Source organism: Corvus hawaiiensis, chromosome 15, assembly GCF_020740725.1.
Source record: "Corvus hawaiiensis isolate bCorHaw1 chromosome 15, bCorHaw1.pri.cur, whole genome shotgun sequence".
In the NCBI taxonomy this organism is placed as follows: domain Eukaryota; kingdom Metazoa; phylum Chordata; class Aves; order Passeriformes; family Corvidae; genus Corvus; species Corvus hawaiiensis.
The window spans coordinates 2309313-2331050 of NC_063227.1; the positions used below are offsets into that span (position 1 = coordinate 2309313).

The following is a 21738-nucleotide window of genomic DNA, read 5'->3' on the forward strand; positions in this document are numbered from 1 at the left end:
TTGTTCCAGCTGAAGCTGCAGCAGAGGGTGATGTTCTGTGGCCACTTCTTTGCACAGAGCTTTAATTTTGAGGCCAGGGCTCATGTCAGGAGACACGACATAGGCTGGGCTCAACGTGCTCGCTGCACAATTCAGGGACAGAAAAACTGGGAATTGGAAGCAACGTTAAAACTGGCTCTGGTTCTCTCTCCCATTCCTGTCTATCTCTGCATCCAGTGTGTTTCCCAGTGCTCTTGTTTGTCCATATGTTTAACAAATCCTCCAGGTTCTTAGCTGGAAACTCTCAGCTTTGACCCACCTGGAGCTGTGTCATCTTGGAGAGAGTTGTTGGCCCTGGGGCCAACAGCTTTGTGTGGAGCACCGAAAAATAAATAGTCTGTTGAAGTGGTGCCTACTTCCATGAGAAAACTGGCAGCAGGCAGTGGTCTGTGCCTGTCAGCTCCGTGTGGAAGGGAGACTGCTCCTTCTGGAGGGGGTTCCTCACCTCCTCACAGGCGCCAGGGAGAGGGGAAGGTCTGTGTCTCGGGGATTCCGAGAGGTTTTCAATAATCCACCACATTTAATGGGCTCGGAAGGCTGGAGCTGGCACACAAAGAGGAATTGTTCTCATCAGCTTGTTTCAGGCAGTTGGAGGCTTGAAAAATTAAAATGAGCCTCTTGCTTCCATTACTGGCAGCTCAGTGCTTGCCTTCCTCTGTCTTCTTCTCTTCCTCCTCCATTTTTTCCTCCTCCTCCATTATTTAACCCGGGCTCCTGGCAGGCATTCTCAAAGGTGAAGTGAGTGTTATTCAAAGGTGAAGTGAGTGTTATCTTAATCCTCCCGATGAGGAGAGCAAAGAACAGCCTTGCTGAGTAAAGTGCCCCCAGCAGCACAGGGCTCCTCCAGGTGGGAATGCCAGCCTGGATTCACCCCTCTCCTGGCTCATGCCTGCTCTGGGCCGGCCTCTTTGATGGAAAAGCCCTGAGGCAGCTCAGCCAGGCTGTGGCTGCAGGAGTTGGATGGTTTTTTGTGTCCAGGGATGGTAAACAGGGCTCTCTCGAGAGGTCTTTCGTAACAGGAATCTTATTTCAACACTTTGGGGATTTCTTTTGGTTTTGTTGTGTTTTTCTTTTCTCTGGGGTTTATGGAGTTCAGCAAAATTCTGAGCAGTTGTGTGTGCAATGAACTTTGTGGTTTCACCCTCCCACAAAAATAAATCAGCAGGATCTCAATCTCAGGCAGTTGGATCAGGAAAGGCAGGACAGGGAAAAACCCAGAGCTTCCTCCAGCGAGGTTCCTGCTACCAAGCACCAGCAACTGCTTTGTCCTCTGTGCCCAGGCTGCACCCAGAGCCACGAGCTTAAACACCACATGCAGAAGTGCAGGAATAGTGAATTCCCATCCTGGAACTCGGGAGGAGGAGAAACTCTTCCCATTAAATGAGGGCTCCCTCTGTTTGCAGAGGGAGCAGCTGCTGTTTTTCCAGCAGTGCGTCAAAAGACCTTCACCATTCTCCTCCTCTCTCCCTCCACAAAGAACATGCACAGCCCAATGCACTTCAGCCTAGTTAAAAGTTGGCTCCTTAATGTTTTCTCTCTCCAAATGTCTCCCATTTATAGCGTTCCAGCCTTTGGCAGCAGCAGCCGGCGCATTCCCGAGCGTGCCAGCGCCGGGGCAGGTCAGGGACTCAGCATGGGCTGGAGCTGGCACCCCCTTCTGTGCCTGGCAGCTCAAAGCTGTGCCTGCCCCCGGGAATCAGCAGCCCGTGTTCCCTGGAGCGGTGCTGGATGTGCATTCCCAGGCCAGAGCACACCCAGGACGTGCAGCGGTGCTGGGCAGCACGGCCGCAGGAGAAATCACCGTCGCTTCGGGGAGCTGAAACCTGTCTCGAGCAGTGCTGGGAACAGCACTCCATGGCTCTTGGCTCATTCCAGGCTGGGAACAGCGCTCCATGGCTCTTGGCTCATTCCAAGCTGATCTCCCTTTCCTTTTGCTCTGAGTGCAGCTTTGGTTTGTTGTGAGTCCATCTCCGCCTGCTCCCATCGGCTGGTCCCTTGTTCCCAGATGCACCCAAGGCAAAGGAGGGCTGGCTCCTGAGCCTGCCCTCTGTTCATTCATCCCTCTTGGCACCCCTGCTCTCCTTCCCTCTGGAAACTTGGCGGAGCAGCTGCAGGAGACAGCACTCCCAGCCCTGTGGGAAGGACATCCTGGCACATCGTAGCGTCTGATCCCAGGGGGAGCCTGAGTGAAACCCGTGGAGCCAAAAGATGGGAAGGATAAAAGTTCCATCCCTTGGGGATGGAGCTGAGGTCCTGTGCTGACAATCCAGTGTGGATTTTTGGGGGAGTTTTTGGGTAATGCAGTGGTTAAAGGTTTTCCTGTTTCCTCTCTCCCTGAGTCAGGGGTGAGCTGATGCCCTTCCACTCCCCAGCTACTCATTGGAAAAGCTCTGGAAATTCAGGTGCCTCCTTCCTGCCAGGGCCCTGGTGGCCCCTGTCCTGCCCTCTGCCATGGGCTCTGTCCCTGGGGAGGTGCCTGCCTGTGCCAGGGGGTTTCGATGAGGTTTTGTGGGTCTGGACTGACGTGAGCCCAGCATCCCTGTGTGCTTTTAATCAATCTAACACAGCCCACTGTGCTGGTGGAAAGACTCGCAATTTATATCATGTGGCAGCAGCCCTGGATCCCAAATGAACCCGTTTCAAGCTGATTGATGCTGCCTGGGGAGAAGCTGAGGATGGGGAGCAGTAAATCAGTGTGAAGGAGTGCTGTGTCTCAGAGTGGGGGATTTTCAGTGAAATGCCCAGGACCTGTTTCTGTTGTTAAATCCTTCTGGTACAGCACAGACTGCTGGGAGCACCACCCACACACCCTGGGCAGCCAAGAAGTGGATCTGTGCACTTGGATGGGGAGTGGGAGACAGGAATGAGAGCTGGGCTTGTGCTGCCCCTGCAGGGGAAGGTGATGAAGCTGAAGGGACAAGGTGTTTCCCCCCACTCCTGATTCCTCACTCCTTTCCCACCCTTTCAGTGGATGACATCAGGCTCTCACAGGCTGCTGTAAATCACTGCTCCTGTGCTGGCTGCTGGAGGTGCTTTTGGTGAGGGATTTCTGGCAGTTTGGGGTCCCTTGGCAAAGGGCTGTGGACCTCTGCAAAGATCTCCTGGGGGGCCTGGGCACAGGGGAACAATTTAACCTGTTTTGCTCCATCCTAGAAGTGATGCTCATTTTTCCTCGCTTCCCTTGCACATTTTTCCCATTATCCAGCATGCCCTGAGGCTTGCCTGTCTCCTCATGCCCATCACTGGCATGCAGCACAGACTTTTCCTGGGTGGGAGGAAGGCTGGATCCATCAGCTGGATTAGGGGAGACCTGGTGGGGTGGGGAAGAGCTCAGGATCTGCCCTTCCTCTGTGACTCACAGCTTTTAGCCAGAAAATGGAGAGGGGAAAATGGGAGGTGGTGCCAAGTGGGTGGATGCTGCAGGGCTCTGTGGGGCCATGCTGACTCCAGGGTTTTCCTGGATTCATGGCACCCCTTCTGCTCGTCTTCCCACCCCCAGCATGCTGCTCTGCACCCTGTTGTGGTGACTTCCATGTTCTGGTGTTTTCTGGGATTGCAGAGTGAGCAATAACCACATCAGAAATGATCCCTGGTGGCACGAGGACACCCAGCATCTTCCCTGTCACAACTCCACCTCCCTGAGCCTTTCTGCCTCGCTGGAACCACATTTTGAGGCCTTTGCAGGAGGGCTGAGTCACTGAATTCTAACTGGGGTTTGTGGCTCTCTTCACCTGGCAGTGTGGAAATCAGATCCTGGGGATGAGGCTGGGGAGGTGTAATTAAGGGAGGTGAATTTATTGGTTTAATACTGCCTTTGACTGAACATTTAGGGTTTCACTTGGATGCCATTTCTCAGTGCTGACATCACATTAAATTAGCCAAACCAGGTATTTTTCAATGCTCAAGGTGCTGTTGTGCAACTTGGGGAGAATTCCTTGTGCTCCCATTTTCCTCTGCAAGTTGATCCTTCACCATCAACCATGGGCTGGTACTTGGCATTTTTGGAGAGGAAGAAGATGGGTTGTTATAGCAGACTTTGAGAAATGCCTCCCTCAGCGAGGAGTTTGGGTGTTGAAAAGAGGGTTGAGACCCCTCAGGACTGCAGTGGCTCCTTCTGCACCCGTGCGTTGCCCTGGAGCTGCTCTTGGTGACACCACCGTGAACCCAAACCGTGAAATCCTCCCTCGTGTGGAGGCAAAAATCTCTCAATGTTGGCTTTTCTGCTGACTTGGAACATGGGGGTTGTGTTTGGGGAAGGAACAGCGGGGAAAATAACAACATGTGTGATGCAAGAAGAGGGTCATGAGGCTGCTGGTCCCGACCAGCAGTGCCCTCCCACTGGGAGGGTTGAGGCTGCAGCTTTTGCTCAGCTCAGACGCTGCCTCCTCCTCTGTCTCATCATGTTTGGGCCTGCCACAGGTTTAAAACTCGGTATTAATTTCAGGGAAGGAATGCACACCGGTCTGCTGCTGCTTGTCTTGAGGAGGGGAGTGTTTGGGGAGGGGTGGAGGAGGAATCCGATCAGGAGCTATTTGGAGGAGGAGCTGGGCACAGGTCATGCTGAGGTTCTGGAGTCTCTCTGTGACCCCGAAATGCTTCAGTGGGGTTGGCTCTGGGTGTGAAGCACCGTGTGAGGTGTGAAACTCGATCTGGTGGAGGATGTGGGCACAGCCCTGCTGCCCCTGTCCTGCCCCGGCCTCACATGAAATGGGGCAGATTTGTTGGTCTTTCTCCAGTGTTTCCATTTCCACAACAGAAACTAAAATCTTATGCATTCCCATTCTTCCCAGCATTTGGGAAGATGCTGTTTTGGGATGTTTTGGGATGCTGGAGGGGAGGATGTGGATGAATACGACTCATCCGTGCAGCTTTCCCGATGGCCGTGACGTCTCCGGCGATGGCTCTGGTGGTGGTTCTGTGGGTTTTGGCACCAGCTCTTCCCAAGGCTGTTTCCAGGGGCACATCCTGTGTGACACAGCCCCAGCTGTGCTGCAGGGATGTTCCCATGGCTGCGAGGGGGAAGAAGAACTGCCGGGTATTGCTGCTCTGTCCCTGAGCACGTCTCCAGCAGCAGTCACTCCCCACAGCTGGGTGAGGTTATGGGTTCAGGGTTGGTGCTTTGGGGTGTTGGTGCTCTGCTCCTTGCTGTGCTCATCCCTGCAGCCTGGGCCCTGCCACCCCAATGCCAAAGAGAGGCTGCAAGTATCAGAAATTAAGTGGAAAATGGATTAGGAGAGTAGTGGCATGAGAAAGGTGACTTCCAGGACTTGACACGAATGGAATGGCTTCAAACTCACAGAGAGCAGGGTTAGATGGGATATTGGGAAGACATTCCTTCCTGGGAGGGTGGGGAGGCACAGGGTGCCCAGAGAAGCTGTGGCTGCCCCTGGATCCCTGGCAGTGTCCAAGGCCAGGTTGGACATTGGGGCTTGGAGCCACCTGGGACAGTGGAAGGTGTCCCTGCCCATGGCAGGGGTGGGATGGGATGACTTTAAGGTCCCTCCCAACCCAAACCACTCTGATTCTGTGGAACTCTGAGTGCTCAGGCAGGAACCATCTCCTGCCCTGAGCAGTGGAAGCTTTTTGCCCAGCTGCTTTTGGAGACCACTGTCCTCAGACCTGACCTGGAGATGCGAAGCTGCCACATCCTCAGAGCCCCCGAGTGCAGGTGGAGCCCCCTCAGCTCCCTGGGTTTGTTCCACGTGCTTTATGGGGTCACACAGAGCTGGTGGTGGCTCAGTCCTGGGGTCCCCACGGGTGTAGGGTGTGTCCTGCCCAGCCCCACTGCTCCCCACGCCAGGAGCTATTCCCAGGCACCAGTGTGTGCCTAATGCTTCCTGTGACTTCATAGGAAACTTCTCCTGCGGTGGCAGCCGCTGACGATTTGTGTGGCCCTTTCATTTTCCCTCCGACCTCAGTTAATTCTTTATTTGTCGATTGCTGAGCGATGCTTCAAGTTTTCCATGAGGCTTTTCACAATCCTGCCTCTGTGATGCCATTTCCTCGTGCTGGGGGGGCCGGGGTTGCCTCTCCTGGTGGTGTGTGAAATGCGCTTGAACTCCTCACGCTGTGAACACCCAGCTCGCCTTGGCCATGGAATGGGAATTATGTGCTGCCCCAGCACTGGCATCCCGCTTTTGGGATCTGCGCTCGCTCCTTGTTAATCCTTTTATCTCCTGGGCTGCTGTGGGTTTTTTGTCACCCCCCGTTTGTTCAGACAGCCCTTGAGGATGCAGGGAAGGTGCCTCTTGTAGGATCACAGAGAGACTAAACATCAGTAGCCTGTGAGCTGCTGCCAGATGTCTCTTTCCCAGACTATTGCTTGGCAGAGCTTTCCCAAACCAGCTGATTCCAGTGCTTTGATCTGCAGGAGCACTTTGAGGAGTCTCTGGTTCCCAGCAGGGCACTGTGTCCCTCATCCTGTCCCTTTGGGGCTGGGTGCTCCCGCGCTGGCAGGGATGGCAGGAGCTGCATCCCTGTTCCGCCTCATCTGGGGATCAGTGGGATGCTGGTGACTCCAGTCTGGAGTGGGGCTCTGCTTCCCTGGCTGATGGCCAGCTGGGCACATGGGGTCAGGGAGAGCAGTGGCCGGGAGTGTCCCCTCTGGAGCTCGCTCCGCAGGGACAGGGACACACAGGGTGTGCCTGGCTGCCTGTGGCGTTCCCTGCTCACCAGGGATGGGGCCCATGGGGAGCTGGGGAGTGTGGGATGAGAGCAGGCTTGGCTCAGGCTCATCTTTCCTCCGTGGCAGGCTACTGCTCATGCTGTTCCTGCCTTCACTCGGCGGGGCTGTGTCCTTCTCACAAAGAGTCTCTTGTGATTCTGCCACCACGCTTGGCCAGACTGGGAAGTCTTTTGTTGAACTTCTTTTTTTTTTTTTCCCCCCCCTTTTCCCTTCAAGTGGTGTCAAAAGCTGGCTGCTCTGCTCTGGATAATAGGCCTGGCTGCTGGAGGCATGGATTAGGGCAGCTCTCTCTTGCTGGGCCACAAAGGAGCAATGTGGTTTTAGGCTGAACCTCTGTCAGTCAAGCAGAGCGAATCCCGGAATCCCGGAATGGGTCAGGCTGGCAGGGACCACAGTGGGTCACTGGTGCCACCTCCCTGCTCCAGCAGGGCCATCCCAGAGCACAGGGCACAGGATGTGTGCAGTTGGCTCTGGAATATCCCCAGGGAGGAGACCCCACAGCCTCTCTGGGCTCTGCTCAGGGCAGCAGTTCTGCCTCCTGTGCAGGTGGAACTTTCTGGGCATCGGATCCTGCCTGTTCCTCTTGTCTCATTCAACAAATCCTCTTGAAAAGAGGGAAAAACTCTTCCACTGCACTGTGGAGATCAGAGGAGAAGCAAAGCATGGCACACCTTATTACCTGCTGGCACTTGGCTTGAGGCTGTGGGTTTTTGGCAGCGATTTCTCCACGCTTTTTCCAGCTGGGAAGTGACATGTCCTGCTTGCAGGCTGTGACACCTGGGGCCCTCTCCTGCAGCAGCCAAGTCTCTGGGGTCACCCTGTCTGCGTGGTGTAAACCCCTCTGGCACTGCACCAGCAGCTCTTTTTGGGGCAAAGCCCTCTGCTTCCTGGGAATCCTGCTGAGCAGGGACATTCCCCTCTCCCCAGGATCCCCTGCAGCCCGCAGCACTGCTAATTGGTCCAATTAGGATATTATCTTATGAGTTTCCTGTTGATGAAGCAGCTCTGCTGAGCTGCTGGTACGAAGCTGCTTTTCAAAGGCTGCCCATCCCTGTGGGTGTTATCCTGGTTTATTTTTCCTGGATGATCCTGTTAATGGACAGCTCGGGATGGGGACAGGGGGTTCCCACCGTCTGCCTCACTCCAGACTCACTGGCCAGACATTCCTGGGTTCCTAAGGAAAACAGAGAACTGATAAGATAAGTTGGTGGTGGAGATAAATGTGGATAAACATGCCCTGCGCTGGTGTGGGGAGCCTGGCCTGGATACCCCACTTGGGCTCTGTGCCCCAGTCCTGGCTCCAGGGCCTGGCAAGCTGTGATCCCTCTCCCTGCTGCAAAGGGGTCAGTGAAAAGTGGGATACAACAGCTTCCCACATCCTAAAAACCACCAAATGTCTTCAAACTGCATCCACTCCAATCTTTTTCTTTTTTTCCTTTCTGTCACAAATGCTTAAAAATAATCTTGGAAGGGGAGAAACAATAGATTAATTGTTGCTGGGGGATGTTTTTTTCCCTTCATTTTTCTTCCTGAGCTGGCTGAGTGCATTGCTGAGAGCCAGACTTGGCCTCTCCGTGCTCTCCCATGTTTTGTGTCTGTCTGCATCTCCCCTGCCCTGTCTGCCCATGTCCCTGGGATCTCGGGTGGCCCCTTCTGGGAATGTGGTGAGAGCAGTCCTGTTTGGAGCTGGGATGGACACCTTTGCTGCAAGGAGGGTTTGTGGGAGTGTCCCCATGCCGACCTCCCCCCTCCCACAGCTCTTGTCCCCGCATGGCTGGGGAGAAGGGTGCTCTCCCAGGAAAACTTGGCACTGCAATCTGCAGACCATCTTCTGGTGCCTGTCTGTGCATCCCTCCCCCAGGGTTTGTAGGGTTGCTGCACTTTTCCCCTTTTCCCATCCCTTTTCCAGAGCTAGGGCTGCTTTCCTTGGCTTTCCTTGGCAAGAGCAGCGTGACGGCCCCTGCTGTATCCCCATCCTGCACAGTCAGCAGCAGCAGGGAGGACACAGGGAACCTCAAAACCTGGAGCCCTGCCAGCTGGCTTCTCCTTGTCTCTGGTGGCATCCCTTTGGTCTGGAGCTGATCTTTTCCACTCTCTGTTTTGTGCTTTTCCGTGTGTGTGGTGCTCTGGAGGAACCCTCAGCCCCAGGCTGGGTTTCTGTGGATCTGGATCCGCTCTCCCAAACTGCCTCCCGTGGTTACAGCCAGCGCTGGGCTTGTTTTCCTTGGAGTGAGGTTTCCAGCTGTTCTTCCCACAGGCTCATGCCCAGGAAAGCTGATGAGCTGGTGTTGGCTGCAGCCTCCTCCAGAGCTGTGATGTGGCAGCCAGGCTGGGTGGGATCCATGGGATCACCCCCCCCGCCTTCTCCTCTTCCTGTGAGTGCCAGAGAGTGCTCCAGGCACTCTGCAACCTCTTTCCCTCCTTCCAGCAAGAAAAAAGAGCATTTGGTGACTGCCAGGCTTCTGAATGGTGCCAGCCCAGGCAGGTCTGGTCTGACTGGAGTGGTACGGGTGGCACTGGGTTGGGCTGGAGCAAAGGGTCCCCACACTGAGCAGCTGCTTTGCAGCCCAGCAGAAGGAAATGGAGATGGTCTGGGTTGGAGTTCTGGATGGATTTGGTGGGATCACATGGCTGGGAAGGGATCTGGCCAGAGGCACAGCCCAGGCACGTGCTGCTGGGAGAGGCACAGCCTGCACCGTGCGTGCCTTGGAGGCTCACGGTGCTCCGGGAGCGAGGGGTCCTCAGCTGGGGCTCCAGCAGAGGCAGGGAAAGCTTCCAGTGCCTCCAGGATTGCTTCCAGTGCCTCCAGGATTGTGTTGTTTAACCACAATCAGATGTGCAGCGTTCATGCCTCGTTTTCCTCACCCTTCCCCAGTCCCAAGCTTTCCTGAGCTCTTCCCTGCAGGAAGAGCAGGGCCAGGGGCACCTCTCCAGCACAGCACAACAGGAGGGTTTCACAGAGTTAGGGGGATGTGGTGGCAGCCTGGATTTTTGTGGATTGAGGGAAGAACAAGAGATCTTGGCATGCCCAGGGAGGCTGCAGTGCCTGGGGGAGCCGAATCCTCCCTGGGGCTGCTCTAATGTCACCACAGTCCCTGCTTGGTGCCAGGTCTGGGGACATTTTCCTTCCATTTCCTTCCATTTCCTTCCCAACTGTTTTGAGAAGCAGCTGTGAATGCAGCCCAGTTGTGCTCAGTGCCACCCTGCTTCTGAGTTCTCTCGTTTTCACTCTGAGAGCTCCTTTTGGTTTTCCTGTTGTCTTTGGGACTCTTGGGGGAGTTTTTAATTCTCGAAATGCAGGGAAAAATACCTCCTTCCTCCTGCCCCCTCTGCTCCAAACCTCAATAATTTTATCCCAGTCTTTGAGATCCAAGGAAAAAAAGTGTAACTACTGCGTGTGCAGGGCTGATGAGACTTTCTAGGTGCTCAGGACACTTCCTGGGCAGGTTGTCTCCAGTGCTCCCATAAAGGCTGAATTATTTAGGCACAGAGCTCCAACAGAGACAGACAGACCCATTTCAAATATCCCCTAGGCACCTGTGAGCTGCAGAAATCCCTGTGAGCTTCAGATCCATGCCCTAGGGAAACCAAGGGAGAGTTTGCATCTCCTTCCCCTTCCTTCCAAAGGAGGGGGTGGTTGGAGGTCTCTGGGCATGTTCTGTCTCCTCTCCTGCTTCGTCCCCTCCTGGGCAGAGTGGCCTCGTGTTAATCCCTGCCTTTCACCACCTCTCTTGCATTTCCTTTTCTAGATGCAGATGCTGGACAAGTTCCCGATGGAAGGAGGCCAGAAGGACCCCAAGCAAAGGATCATCCCCTTTCTGCCAGGTAGGAGAGCGGGCTCCAGCAAAATCCGTGCTGGTTTTGGCACGGCAGGAACTTTTCCCAGCCTGTGTGCGAGCATACACGTAGTTCAGCTCTTATCTGCTGCACAGCCTGAGTGCTTGGCCTGCAGTGTGCCCTTTAAAACCTCTCTGTTTGTTAGCAGAGTGCCCAGTGAGTGTTACACCCCTCAGGATTTCTCTGGCCCTCCAGAATTCTTTAGTGGAAGACCAAGAACCCCGCAGGCACAGCACAGGGCTGGGGGTGGTGTGAGGCTGCCCAAAACTGCTCCCACGCTGCTTTCCCTGTCCCAGGGGATATCCAGAGAGGAGGAAAGAACAATGGAATTCCAGCTGACTGACAGCCTCAGCTTCCTCCCGTGGTGTTTGGGGCTGGCTGCTCAAAGACAGGATTTCTGTGGCATGACATGTCCAACATGAGGGGTTTTATGCCCAAAGAACAGATGGGATAATCCATGGCACTCTGTGGTGTGGGGGATTGCTGGGGGGGAAAAGGATCCCTAATATCCTTTGGGAAAACCAGCAGCCTGAGGGGAGTCTCTTTGACCACAGAGTTGTCTTTACCCCCAGCCCCAAGTAGCTAATGAGGACATTTAGGAATGTCACGGTACCATAATCACTTCCAGTGGCTGTCAGGTCTGTTTAGTGCAGCCCTTTGTGCTGTGCTCTGCCTCCTGGCTCTTCTAGAAACATAAAGGCTTTTGTGGGCTTTGCTTTTTCGCTGAGTGGTGTGAGGAAAAAAAATCATTTCCACCCCTTTCTGAGCAGGGGAATCTGCTCTGGGTTTCTGATTCTGCCTTGTCCTGGCATTGTAACATCAGCAAAAGCAAAGCTCATCTGATGTTACAGCAGGAAAGCCCTTGCTGTACAAGTGCTCCTGCCAGCAGGGAAAGGTGAAAGCCAAACTGGCAAAGGGCATCACTTGGAAAAATTGGATTTGTGCTTTGGCTGTGCTGCACTCGCAGAAAATTCCCACCAAAACGCTGCTATTTTTGGAAGAGAAGCCTGGTCAGAGCTCTGCTGCTCACACTCACCAGTATTTGTTTCTCCTTGGTGTTGAAATAGTTTCCCTTCGCTCAGAAACGTGTCATTGGGATTTCCACTGCGGGAAAAAAAGGGGGTGGAAATTGCTGGAAACGAAAGGCTGGGACAGCTTCAGGAGCCCTCTTGCTTCGGGGAAGTTGTGTTATTGGAAGTGAGAATCGTGGTGCTTTTGCTGCTCCTCCTGGAGCAGTCAGGAGCTGGTGGCTTTCCCTGGAGCAGTTCCGTGAGCCAGAACCTCCCCAGTGTGAGGCTGTGCAAGCTCTGCTTCTGAAACAGGATTTCACCTGGGGGTAAGGGAAGGCTCTTTTGGTATTTGCTGGCTGTACTGGAGCCTGATTCCTTTCTGGAGCAGTTCTTTGCCTTTCCCAGTTTGAGATGACAACGAGTCTTTTACAGCTGAACCCCACCTTTAGCTCTTTCAGCCCAGGGGTGTTGTCCAGGTGAGCTCAGTCAAGCAGCCTGGGACTTTTTTTTTCTGCAGAAATGTGGTTCTGTGTCCCTAGATTTGCTGGGGGTTTGATTGTGTTCAGCTTCTGGGAATACTGGAGCTTGTTCCCAATCCCATTTTGAGCATCTGAATTTCATTACCAAGGGGGATTTGGCTGCAGTGATTTCCTGCAAGGCCTCTGCTTTCTGGGAAGCCCCTTGCAGAGCAGCATCAGGCGCTGTGGCCACTGCAGTTCTTAAGAATGCCTCCTGCAACTCTGGCTTCCTTAGCAAACCCCAAAGTGTCCCAAGCTCAGGGTCACCACCACGACCTGAGAAGGTGCCACTGGGTTTGTCTGTCAGGCTGGTTTCCTGGAATGGGAAGAGAGTTCCAGGGTTGCCCCACATTACAACACCCAGCCCGCAGGAACTCTGTTTTGTGAGCGCTGCCTTTGAGGATTTGACTTTTTATGGGAAATTTCTGGAGACTGTGGCCTCTTGAAGCAGGTCTTTGATGCTGTCAGAAGGGGCTTTTGTGAGTGCAAGTCCTTCAGCCCACGCAGCTCTTGTGGAGTGCAGCCACAGAGGTGGGTCCTCCGAGGCAGAGCAGTCACACTTGAGCTTTGGGGCCAGGGGTTGTCCCTTTCTGGGTGTTGGCACCACGTTCACCCCATGGCACGGCACGGTGGGGGTTCGGATTTTCCTGGCAGTGCTCCTGCTCTGTGCCTGCAAAGCTCTGCTCCCACAGAGGGGAGTTTGAAGTGCTCTTTGAGCTCTTTTAGCTGGCCTTGAGCCCCTGGCAGAGCTCCGTGTGGTGCTGGGGTGGCTCCTGGAGCAGCTGTGGCAGCACCCAGCCTGTGCCTGGCACCAGCTGTGCCCCTGGAACGGCTCTGGAGCAGCTGGAGAGGGCGCAGAGCCCTGCCAGCGCCCAGCTGGGACATCCACCCCGGGGTTCCACCCTCGCTGGCCGGGAGATGACGGCGTGGAGACCCCAGGAAAGAACGAGCTGAGAGAACAAATGAGCTCAGCCAGGCCTGCCGGGGCAGGGCTGTGCCAGATCCTTCAGGAAACAGCTTTTCTGAGGAGAGCCGAGCCTTCCAAGTTCCGTGCAGCCCCAGCGGCCTGGAGCAGATCCTGGCCAGTTTTCCTGCCTCGCTGGAAACGTGAGCCTCGGCAAGGAGGGGTTGCCTGAGGCTGAGCTCACTTTGGCTGTAAAATTGCTTTTTAGGAAGATTTAGCTGCAGACAGGAGTGAAATCCCAAGAAGGGAGCAGGAGAAAAGGGGGTTTGGGGAGGTCATTTTTAAAAGCAGAATTAGGCCTCCTTTCTGCTCCCTTCCCAGCCCACCAACCTGCTCAGTGTCGGCATCAGTGCCACCCTGGTTTTTCTCCCAGGACAGCTGTGGGGACGCTCACAGCTGCCCACAAAGGCCCTGTGAAGGAGGTGGAGGAAAACTCATCCGTTTCCCAGCTGTTGTACCTGATTTTCCCCAGTCTTGTTGCATCTTCCTCTGAGCTGGAGAAGGGGCAAGGGTCCTAATTGTTGTTTTCTGCTCTAATGAGGTGGGATCTCTGCCATAGCAGGTTGGGAGGGCAGCCCCAGACCATCCTGAACCCCTGCCCAGAGCAGATGCCAAGCATAGGACTCCTGGAAACCCCATCTCCCATGCCTGATCCCCCATCCCAGGAATAGCTGGCTGCTCCAGGGGCTGGGATTAATTATGTGTACATTTGGGGCTGGCTTTTCTTTTTGGAGCGAGCTTGGAACCCGTGCCAGGGAAAGTCTGGATGTGATTTGAAAGGTGCAGAGCAGTGAATTCTTTCCGAGGCCGTGGGGCGGGGGCAGAGTGGGGGGAGTCCTTCAGGGCAAAGCAGGAGGCACAGCTGCTTTTCCACTTCTGGAATACCTGGCTTGGTTCACAGCTGGCAGGGCCAGGGGGACGTGTTTGGGGTTCTCAGCTTGCTGCAGATCCAGCCTTTGGCTCCAGAGGAGTCTCCACAATTTTGCTGCTTGAGGTCCCTCTGCCTTTTTTTTCCCAGTTCCTTGCTCCCAGTACAAGTCCAGCTCTGCCTGGAGGATTCCCACAGGAGGGAACAATTTGCAGAGCCCTGTTTCCCTGTTTTTGTTTGTTTGGAGAGGTTAACCCCTCCTGAGTCCTGCCTGCTCTGTCTCACACTGCTGGAGCCCCAAATTCCTTATCAGCTTTTCCCCAAGATTCCCTGACTCTTTTCAGTCCCAATGAAGGCCTGAGGCAGTGGGGGCCACGCTGCATTTTTTGGCAGTCCCCTCTTTGGAGCTGGTCCATCAATTTTTTGCTCTGGGTCAATCAGATAAAGCAAATCAGCCACAGAGGAGTTTGGTTCTTCCACTCCTGGGAGAACGGATCCTTTCTGGCACTGGCAGAATTTTCGTGGCCAGACAGAATACCTTTGGTAGAGCTTCTCTTCTCTGTAGGGATGAACAGGTTTATAAGGTCCACAAAAAGCAGGCAGCATGTCCTGGAGTGTGGGTGCTTGCACAGCCAGGGCAGCCATTGTGTGTTAGTGCCTTATCTCAGTCATCTCTCTCCAAAATCAACGTGTTTGACACATTCCCGGGTGATAAATGTTCAGTCCCCTCAGAGCTCTGTTTGTTTGTGTGAAGAGTGAATTTACCACTCTTCCTGGTGGAGGGAATTCCTGGTGCCAGCAGGGAGGGAGCCTCACTGCTCCGCTTGCTCATGCATAACGTTATCTATGGAAATAAGGAAATCTAATTATTTCTGAGTCCTGGAGTCGTGACGAGAGAGAGGAGCTGGGCAAGTGGGGCCTGCAGCAGCACTGACCTTTGCAGCTGGTGGAAAACCCCATTCTCAGCAGAGCTGCCTCCCTTCACATGTCTTGTCCTTGGTGTTCCTCATCCTGAGGCAGGAGCGGTGCTGGGAGGGGAGAAATGAGTTTAGAATCCTGGAGCCATGGGATGGTTTGGGTTGGAAAGGATCTTAAAGGTCACCTCATTCCACCCCTGCCATTGGCAGGGACACCTTCCACTGTCCCAGGTGGCTCCAATGTCCAACCTGGCCTTGGGAACTTCCAGAACCAGGCTGAGGATGCTTACAACGTCTGGAAGCAGCCAAGAAAGCGTCAGGGAGAGAGTGCTCGGAATGAGGTGGCAGGGAACCATCCCCTGGAGCTGCAGCATTATTCCTGTGCTCTCTGCACCCTCAGTCTCCTGGGTTTCCCTCGAGTTCTGCAGTTTTGGCCACGGGAAAAGCCCCACTGGACAGCGCTGCTGTTCCCAGGTTTAGGTCTGCCCCAGGGAGAACGTGCCCAGGGAAATGCTGCGTCTCCCTGACCCAGCAAGTGTCCCATCTTTCCCTTCTGGCAGGGAAGTGGTTTCCTGCTCTCTCTTGCCTGTCAAGTCAAGGGTTTATATTGCTGGAGTTGGCAGCACTGAAGGGCCTGCAATTATGTTAATTAGGCATTTTGATTAAAATCAACTTTTTGTTAGAAAATGAACTTCCTTGTTGAAAAATACTAGATCTAGAGCGAGTGGGGAGAGGAGCTGCATTTCCTGCTGCTTCATACACTCCGTGCCTGGGCTAATTTAAGATCACTTGTGATGAATTTATTCCCCCAAACTGTATTCTTTTGATTATTACTCACTAGCATATGTTTGTTAAACATTTCAATATTCCCACACCCAGAGCTCATTATTTCAGCCATTTATAACCTACCCACCCATCAGTGATTTCATTTTGGCAGACCTGGAACCAAAACAGCCTTTCCTTACCACTGCCAACAGAACGGGTGTGACCCATTCATCTTTTCAGAAATCATCACTCAAGCAGAATCCTCGGCAGCAAACACCCTGGGATTGCTGATGGGAAGGGAAAATTTGATCATTCTCTTGTCAGATGGAAAATAATTGCTCAGGGCAAGGAATGGAGCTCCGGCCTGGGTGCTGTTCCCAGTCTTTCCAGACAAATTCCCTGTTCCCAGGGTATTCACCCTCAAAATCGAAAAAGATTGAGTAGAGGGGGATTTTTTTTTTCACTGTATCACAAAGACTGTCAGGTTTGGCTCTTCTTGGTGGGCTTTGAGAAGGACTGCACTGCAGAGCAGAGCATTTCCCACCAGCAGTGGCCCAGCCCTGCTGCCAACGGCACAGAAATGAGGAGCAATCCTGGGATGAGCTGGCCTGACCCCATCCCTCTCACTGCAGGGCAGGGAGGGAGCTGACACTGAGTGGATTCGCTGTGTGCTCCTGTTTCAAAGCATTAACTGAGCCTGGGAGGAGATTTGGCTCCTCCAGAAGGTTCTTGCTCGTGCTCTTTGCAAGCTGAAGTTGGCTTGGCTTTAGTTCATCTCTGTTCCAAAAATGCATTGGCAGCTTGCACAGGTCACCCGTGATCCAGCTCCTGGCCAAGTCAGGGAGAAGCACAGGGGGTGACCCAGCCCTGGATTTAAAACTGGGATAAATGACCCAGGCCTGGATTTTAAATGGTGGTGATCATGTGGCCATTTTCCTGTGTCCTGTTCTTGGCAGCCCCCAACCTCTGGCTTCAGCAATTCCAGGGCTCCTGGGAAGACCCACAGTAGGGACCAAAGCCATGGTGTGACTCTCCAAGTGCTCTCATGCGGTTTGCAAGGATGGTGTTGGCGATGGGAGATGGGAGTTCGTCTTCTGGGTTGCCCCATGGTGACCTCTTTGATAAATGAAGGGGTTATTCCATGGACGTTGCTCTCCTTGGGTTCAGGGGTGGGATTGGAAACCCAAGCAGGCACAAAAACCACTTTCCTGTGGTATTGGAGATGTCAGGAGGAACTTGAGGGAACTTCATCACCACCCACCCCCCCAACCCACAGTTTTCCAGGTGACTGTGTTGCAGAGCAGTGCCAGTTCCTGGAGCTTTGGGAAGAGGTCTGAAATCCTGCCACGTACCAACCCTTTTGATCACGGATCTGTTTCACTGTCTGCTAATGGCTTTTGTCTCGTTAAATGCCAAAGAAGCTGTTCCCTGAGAGAGCAGCTTGAAGCATTTAGGACTCATTAGGCTTCAAAGGAAAGAGGCCTGTGCCACAAGCCAGAGGGGAGGAAACGGAGTGGCAAGAGGAGCCCATTAATGAAGAACAAAAATAAACCCCAGACAGGAAGGAAAATTCTATAGGTCTGACTCAGAGCTGCAGTCCCGACACTGTGGCTTCCAGGACCAGGAGCTGCCCAGGGAAAAACCCTCTGGCTTGGCTGCTGCCCACACTAGACCTGGATGCCCTGGACAATGGGACAAGGGATGTCCTGCTCTGGCGAGCCCAGTGTTTACCAGGGGTTTTGTCCACCCCAGCAAACTGTGAGGGGTCAGGCACGTGCTTTGATGGGGGCTGTTTCCTCTCATTGCCATACAAAGACCACAGGGATGCAGTTTGCTGGGAATTGTTTCCTCTTCTCTCTCCTGGTACATCCTTGCCGCTTTAACTGTGCCTGATTCTGATGAGGTATTTAATCGGTGTGAGGAAATGGGCTTTTTTGGGGGGGCATATGGGGCTTTTGGCAAGGAGAGGGTGTGCAGGGAATCAGAGGGATTCCAAAGAGTGTGTGGGGGCTGTGCTGACCTGCCCTTGTCTCCTGTTTCAGGGAAGATCCTCTTCCGCCGGAGCCACATCCGTGACGTCGCCGTCAAGCGCCTGATCCCTATTGATGAGTACTGCAAGGTAAGAGGGGCTTCCAACACCCACCAAGGACAATCCCAGCTTGATCCAGCTCAATCCTGATGGACTGATAGCATCTCATGGTGTGCCAGTGCTGGGAGCACGGGGAGATAGTGGGTTATTCCCTACTATCAATTCCTTTTTTTGGATTGAAACCCATTCACGGATTCCCTTTTCACTCCTCGGGATTCATGCTGGGGGTTTGGAGGCCTGGCCTTGCAGGGGGCAGAGGTGCCCAGCCCCATTTCAGTTTGCACCCTGCTGCTGGGCTTTGCCCTTCTCCTGTCCCTTCTTCAGCTGCAAAGCAGAACCAGCTCTGGAAGGGCTGGAAAGGACCTGGCTGTGTCCATCACCACAGGTTTGGAGTGAAGTGGTTGCATGCAGGACTTGGTTTGAAGGACTCAGCTCCCTTTTCCTTTCCCATCTATTAGGAAAAGACCTGTTTTATATAGCAGGCAGCACTTGAGGCTGTAGGATGGGGGGGTGGTTCCAAACTGGGATGTGAACTCCAGTTACTGGTTACAAAAACCAGTTATTTGCACAGGGTAAGATGACTTGTACCTCAGAAAATTATTGGAACAGAGAGAAGGCTGAGACAATTTGCTCCATGCTCTTGAAGGATATAAAACTGGGCTTAAGTGCAAGGGAAATTATGATTTACGGGCAGATTTTTTTTTTTGGCAGGGGAAACAAAATACTGAAGTCCACGACAAATTATTTTCACACAAATCAAATCGAGTGTGTCACATCTCGTCACGTCAAAGACTTGATGATCCCAAAGGTCTTTTCCAACCTAGTTCATTCTGTGATTCTGTGGTACTTGCAGCAGCCATGGAATGGCCTCAAGGTAGGACTGGTACCTCAAAAATCCAGTCTGAATGTTGTTGGAAATACATGCAAAGACAGTAAAACGCATGGGACAAGATGGGAAAATGGTAAAATATCCATCCCATCCCTTAGGTGAGGGAGGTGTGGGAGAGGCTGTGGGGTTTGGGCCTCAGCCATGGCTGGAATAACAACTCCAAGGATGGGGCTGAATCAGGAAATGCATCTTGACAGCTCTGCAGAGGGGCTGCAGATGAGGAACACTGCGGGCCAGGACAGCAGGTGAGGGCAGAGTGATGGAGACGTGGTACAAGGTGTGCTCTGAGCTGTCGTGGGGGAAGCTGATGGTGCTTGGCCCCTTGTCTGCCGAGCCACTGAACTGTGTCAGCTCCACAGACAGTAAATTCAATTTTGGGGAAGAAAACGGCCCTCGGTGATAAAATGCTGCAGCTGCTTCTTTCAGAACGATGCCATTAGTGGCATAAAATATAATGAAGCCATCTGACTTAACAACTGGAACGTAATGGCTGATGTTATATGACCCACTTAGGGAGCTGTGCTCTGCTCCTTCCGTTAATGCATCACCGAGGGGTTCCGAGCTCTCCCTGCCTGGCCTTGAGCTGCTGCTGCTTACCCGGAAAGCAGCTGAGCTGAGGTGGGTGTGGGACTGACCAGAGGCTGCAGAGATGTAAAACGAGCAAGGAATTAGCAGGAGAAAGCTGTGAAAGGAAGTTTCTGCTTTATTGCCATCTCTTCTGAGGGAAGTTGGGCGTCTTCGTTCTCTGGGAGAGCCCTGCAAAGAGGATGGGTGAGATTTGGGGTGGAAGCAGGGAGGAGGAGCAAGGGGGGAACCACGGCTTTCACAAGGCAGTGTTCCTGCTGAAGGGCTCTGTTCCAGCTCCTGTTGTATTGAAAAACGTGGCAATTTAGGATAAGGTGCAGGAAAAGCAGCGAAGGAATCAGAGCAACTGGTTAGAGCAATGAGCTGCTGAATGAGACTTCAAGCAGCCGTAGGAATGACAAGGACAGGGAGAGGGAGAGGAGGCCTGAAATGTCTTCCCATTTCTCCACTTTATTCTCTTTGTCTTCCACATCTGTTGGTCTTTCTCGTGGTGTGGGATCTGCCTGCCTCCTGCCCAAGGGATTTTGAGAAAGTGTTAGAAGGGGGTTGATGAAGGAGTGGTGATGCTCTACCCCAAAGAGACTGGGTGGCCCACTAAAAACACTGCTGCTAGAGAATAATCCTTTCTCACTGCCTGAAAAATGGATTTGGGGCTAATTTAATCCAACAAGGATTCCCTGTCTTTGGTGAATGGCTTTTCCCCTCAGGCCTGCAGGGGGATGGGAAAGGTGACTTTGCTGTGGCTCCAGCACCGTGGGCTGAAGCTGTGTCCTAATGGCCCTGCCCAGGTCCCTGCTTTGGGTGGCAGGACCAGAGGTGGGACAGACATCAGGCTGTTTGTGCCACAGTTTTTGATGCAGTGGCCACAGCTGCTGTAGGCCATGGCCAGCGGGGTGGCTGCTTGGCTCAGCAGAGTCTGCTCTAGGTGGGCTTCCTTCAAAAGGTCCTGGGAAATGAGCTGTGGGCCTTGTCTCTCCTCCTTCCAGCACAGGTTGCTCTCTGGGATCATCCCCTGCTTTCAGAGGGCACAGAGCCTTCTCCAGGCCACAAAATCCAAGTGACTTTGGCATGGGGGAAATCGCTCAGATCATGGGATGCTGGAACTGGGGAGTGGTACCACATGGGAATGGCATCCATGCAAAACCTGGTATTTGAATAGCCCTTCCCTGGACCCAAAAGCCATGCAGGGAGTGGTTTTCTCTCTGCTGTGTCTCACATGATCCTGTTCACATCTGGCCCATGATTAGTGGTCTGACAGTCTGCTGTGCTGGCACTGAGGGCCTGGCTGCTGGATGGCTGGAAGGGCTTTGGGGCCAGCACTTGGGGCAATAAGGAGCCACATCTGATGCTTGTGGTAACCCCGAGGCTCTGCAGCTGTGGCTTTGTCTGCAGTAGAGAAATGAGGGGAGGTTTGCTTTGCCCACACTGCTGTCACCAGACTGCTGGGGCAGCAAACAGAGGGGAGGGGGAATTACACCCAAAACTGGTTAAAAATCTGCTCCAGGTCTGGCTGCAGCTCTGCTCCCTGATTTTAAATGCTCCCTTTTTCCATTAGCCCTCCAGCCCTCCAGGCACTCTCACCCTGCAAGTCCCACTGCTGAAGCTTATTTGCAGCAGATTTCCTCGAAGGGAAAGAAGCAGAGGGAATTTTACATCTCTTGCCATTGCACAGCAGCAGAGCAGCCTCCCAGCCCTGCTGTCCATGCTTTTGCCTCCCTTGCTTCTCTCCCTGCTTCTTCCCAAGCTGCCATTGCCCAGTGGAGCATTTTTGGGATGTGCTGGGATGGCACTGAGAGTGTGCCACGCGTCAACTGGCCAGCCTTTCCCAAGGATGGCTGCTCCATGCTGGGAAAACTGAGCTGGGAGGCTGGATGCTGGGATGGACATCCCTGTGGCTCTCACCCTCTGACACAACATCTGCCCAAAAGGCTGGAGCTGCTAAGCAGGGCCTGGGCAGTCTCTGCTTGTTCTCCTTTAGTCCTGATCTGCAGCGGGGTGGGGTGGTGGGTGGAAGTGTTTGCTGTGGTTCTCCCCAGCCTGTGCCAGCAACCCCATGGGTGCCACTCACGTCCCAGGTCCCTGCACTCCCAGGGGTCCTCACTGGGCTCCTTGCACAGTTTCAGTGCTTCCCATCACCGCTGTCTCTGTTTCCTCCTCAGGCTCTGATCCAGCTGCCTCCCTACATCTCCCAGTGCGAGGAGGTGCTCCAGTTCTTCGAGACACGGTCTGATGACCTGACCCCCCCCAAGGAGTAAGTGGGGTGGGGGGCTGCCACTGCTGGGATGGTGGTGAGACACAAACTGGGATGGGGATGAAGCCTTGAACTTGCTGGTATCCACGACCCTGGTGTTCATCAGCAATTCCATCACGGGTCACAGGTCTGGGATTTGGAGACTTCCGTGGAGAGGCTGTGCAGCTCAGTGTGGACACCTCTCTCCAGTGGGGAAGTGGAAACACTTCTCTGGGACCCCGTGAGGTGCTGGTCTCCTCCTGAGCCTCTTTCTGCTTGCACATACCATTCTCAGGAGCATGATCAGCCCGAACAACCTCACTCCACGCATTTGCAGCAACC

The 21738-nt window shown here is 53.7% G+C and overlaps 1 protein-coding gene across 6 annotated transcripts in view; it reads left to right on the forward strand.

Moving 5' to 3' along the window:
• The window catches only part of SH3PXD2B (SH3 and PX domains 2B), a 60803-nt gene that overhangs the window by 15818 nt on the left and 23247 nt on the right, over positions 1-21738 (forward strand). For 5 of the 6 annotated variants that reach the window (XM_048319978.1, XM_048319979.1, XM_048319983.1 and 2 more), the window contains exons 3-5: positions 10474-10549; positions 17646-17722; positions 21326-21417. In XM_048319978.1, coding sequence (XP_048175935.1) covers positions 10474-10549; positions 17646-17722; positions 21326-21417 — 245 coding nt within the window. Of the gene's footprint in view, positions 1-10473; positions 10550-17645; positions 17723-18403; positions 18567-21325; positions 21418-21738 lie in introns of those variants that run through there. The other variant, XM_048319982.1, reaches the window with a different exon arrangement.